At 60.8% G+C, this 1,311-nt stretch overlaps 1 protein-coding gene across 1 annotated transcript in view; it reads left to right on the top strand.

The window, feature by feature from the left end:
- RDH8 (retinol dehydrogenase 8) overlaps window positions 1-797 on the top strand; it is a 6,830-nt gene extending 6,033 nt beyond the window's left edge. Inside the window, exons 5-6 of the mRNA XM_004378367.3 lie at window positions 293-476; window positions 582-797. Of these exons, the coding sequence (XP_004378424.1) occupies window positions 293-476; window positions 582-797 (400 nt within the window). The remainder of the gene's footprint in view (window positions 1-292; window positions 477-581) is intronic.
- Window positions 798-1,311: the final 514 nt, after the last annotated feature.

Genomic DNA, 1,311 nt, shown 5'->3' with positions numbered 1-1,311 from the left:
GGGGGAAGTAGAAGCAGTGGAGTGAGTGGGCAATGCTAGGGGAAGTAGAGGCAGTGGAGGGGTGGGCAATGCTGGGGGAAGTAGAAGCAGTGGAGGGGGTGGGGTAATACTGGGGAAATAGAGGCTTTGAAGGGTTGGGGAAATGGAGGCAGTGCAGGGAATGGAGCAGAAAGAAGGGATGGAATAGTGATGGGAGAAATGAGGTGTGAGTAGGAAAGGGGGACAGTGATGGGCACAACGGGGCAGCGAGTGGGGTGGATTGGAACACCAGACACCCTATCCCTGTCCCCAGCATCTCCCTGGTGGAGCCGGGCCCGGTGGCCACTGACTTTGAGGGGAAGCTTCTGGAGCAGGTTTCCAGGGCCGAGTTCCCAGGCACTGACGCTGACACCTTGCGCTACTTCCGGGACATCTACCTCCCAGCCTCTAGGGAGCTCTTTAGATCGGTGGGACAGAGCCCTCAGGATGTGGCCCAGGTGAGTGGGGGGCTCAGAGCCCACAAGACGTGGCTTAGATGTGTGGGACCCCTCTCCACAAAGCCCCCCTTCCTGGGTCTCATGGCTCAGGGCTCCGCCCCCCAGGCCATCGTCAAGGTCATTGGCTCTGCCCGACCACCCCTGCGCCGACAGACCAACGCCCGCTACGCCCTGCTGACCGCGCTCAAAGCCGCTGACCCCTCCGGTCGCCTGTATGTGCGAATCGCTCACGGCCTCCTCTTCCGCTGGCCACGCCTCCTCGACCTCTGCCTTCAATTCCTGGCTTGCGGCTGCGCCCGAACCAGGGTGTGGCCCCGGTGAGCAGCGGCGAGCCTGACCCTCCCGGCTCCTGAACAGCCAGGCGTCTTCAGCACACACCCGTCTCTGAAGCCCTGCAGACTCTTCATTCATTCATCCATTCAGCAAACCCTGCCTGACCCGCTCTGTACCGGGGCAATGCTGAGACCCCCAGAGCGGCCTCAGCCCCCAGCCGATCCCTCGCCAGGACACAGGCTCTCCCCAGTCCGTGGTCAGAGAGACCCCGGGACCTTGGACTCAGGACTCGGGAGTACAGAGCCAGAGCTATGTCTGGGAAGGCAAGGGAGGATTCCTGGAGGAGGGGGCATTGTCGTTGGTCCTTGAAGGGGGGGGGACAGACTGCTTTATTCAACCTCATGACCTCATTATGCTAGGCCTGGGAATACAGTGATGATCCAGACACCCCATCCCCTCAACACACATCCAGAGCTGGGCCGGCCAAGGGGTCTCCAACCTCCTAGGCACACGTCTCCATCAGCAAAATGTGTTTGCACACACACCAACAATGTACAAACAT

This window comes from Trichechus manatus, unplaced genomic scaffold, assembly GCF_000243295.1.
Source record: "Trichechus manatus latirostris isolate Lorelei unplaced genomic scaffold, TriManLat1.0 scaffold00057, whole genome shotgun sequence".
Taxonomy (NCBI): domain Eukaryota; kingdom Metazoa; phylum Chordata; class Mammalia; order Sirenia; family Trichechidae; genus Trichechus; species Trichechus manatus.
Note: the sequence above shows the minus strand (reverse complement) of the source record. Positions and strands in the feature narration are given on the sequence as shown.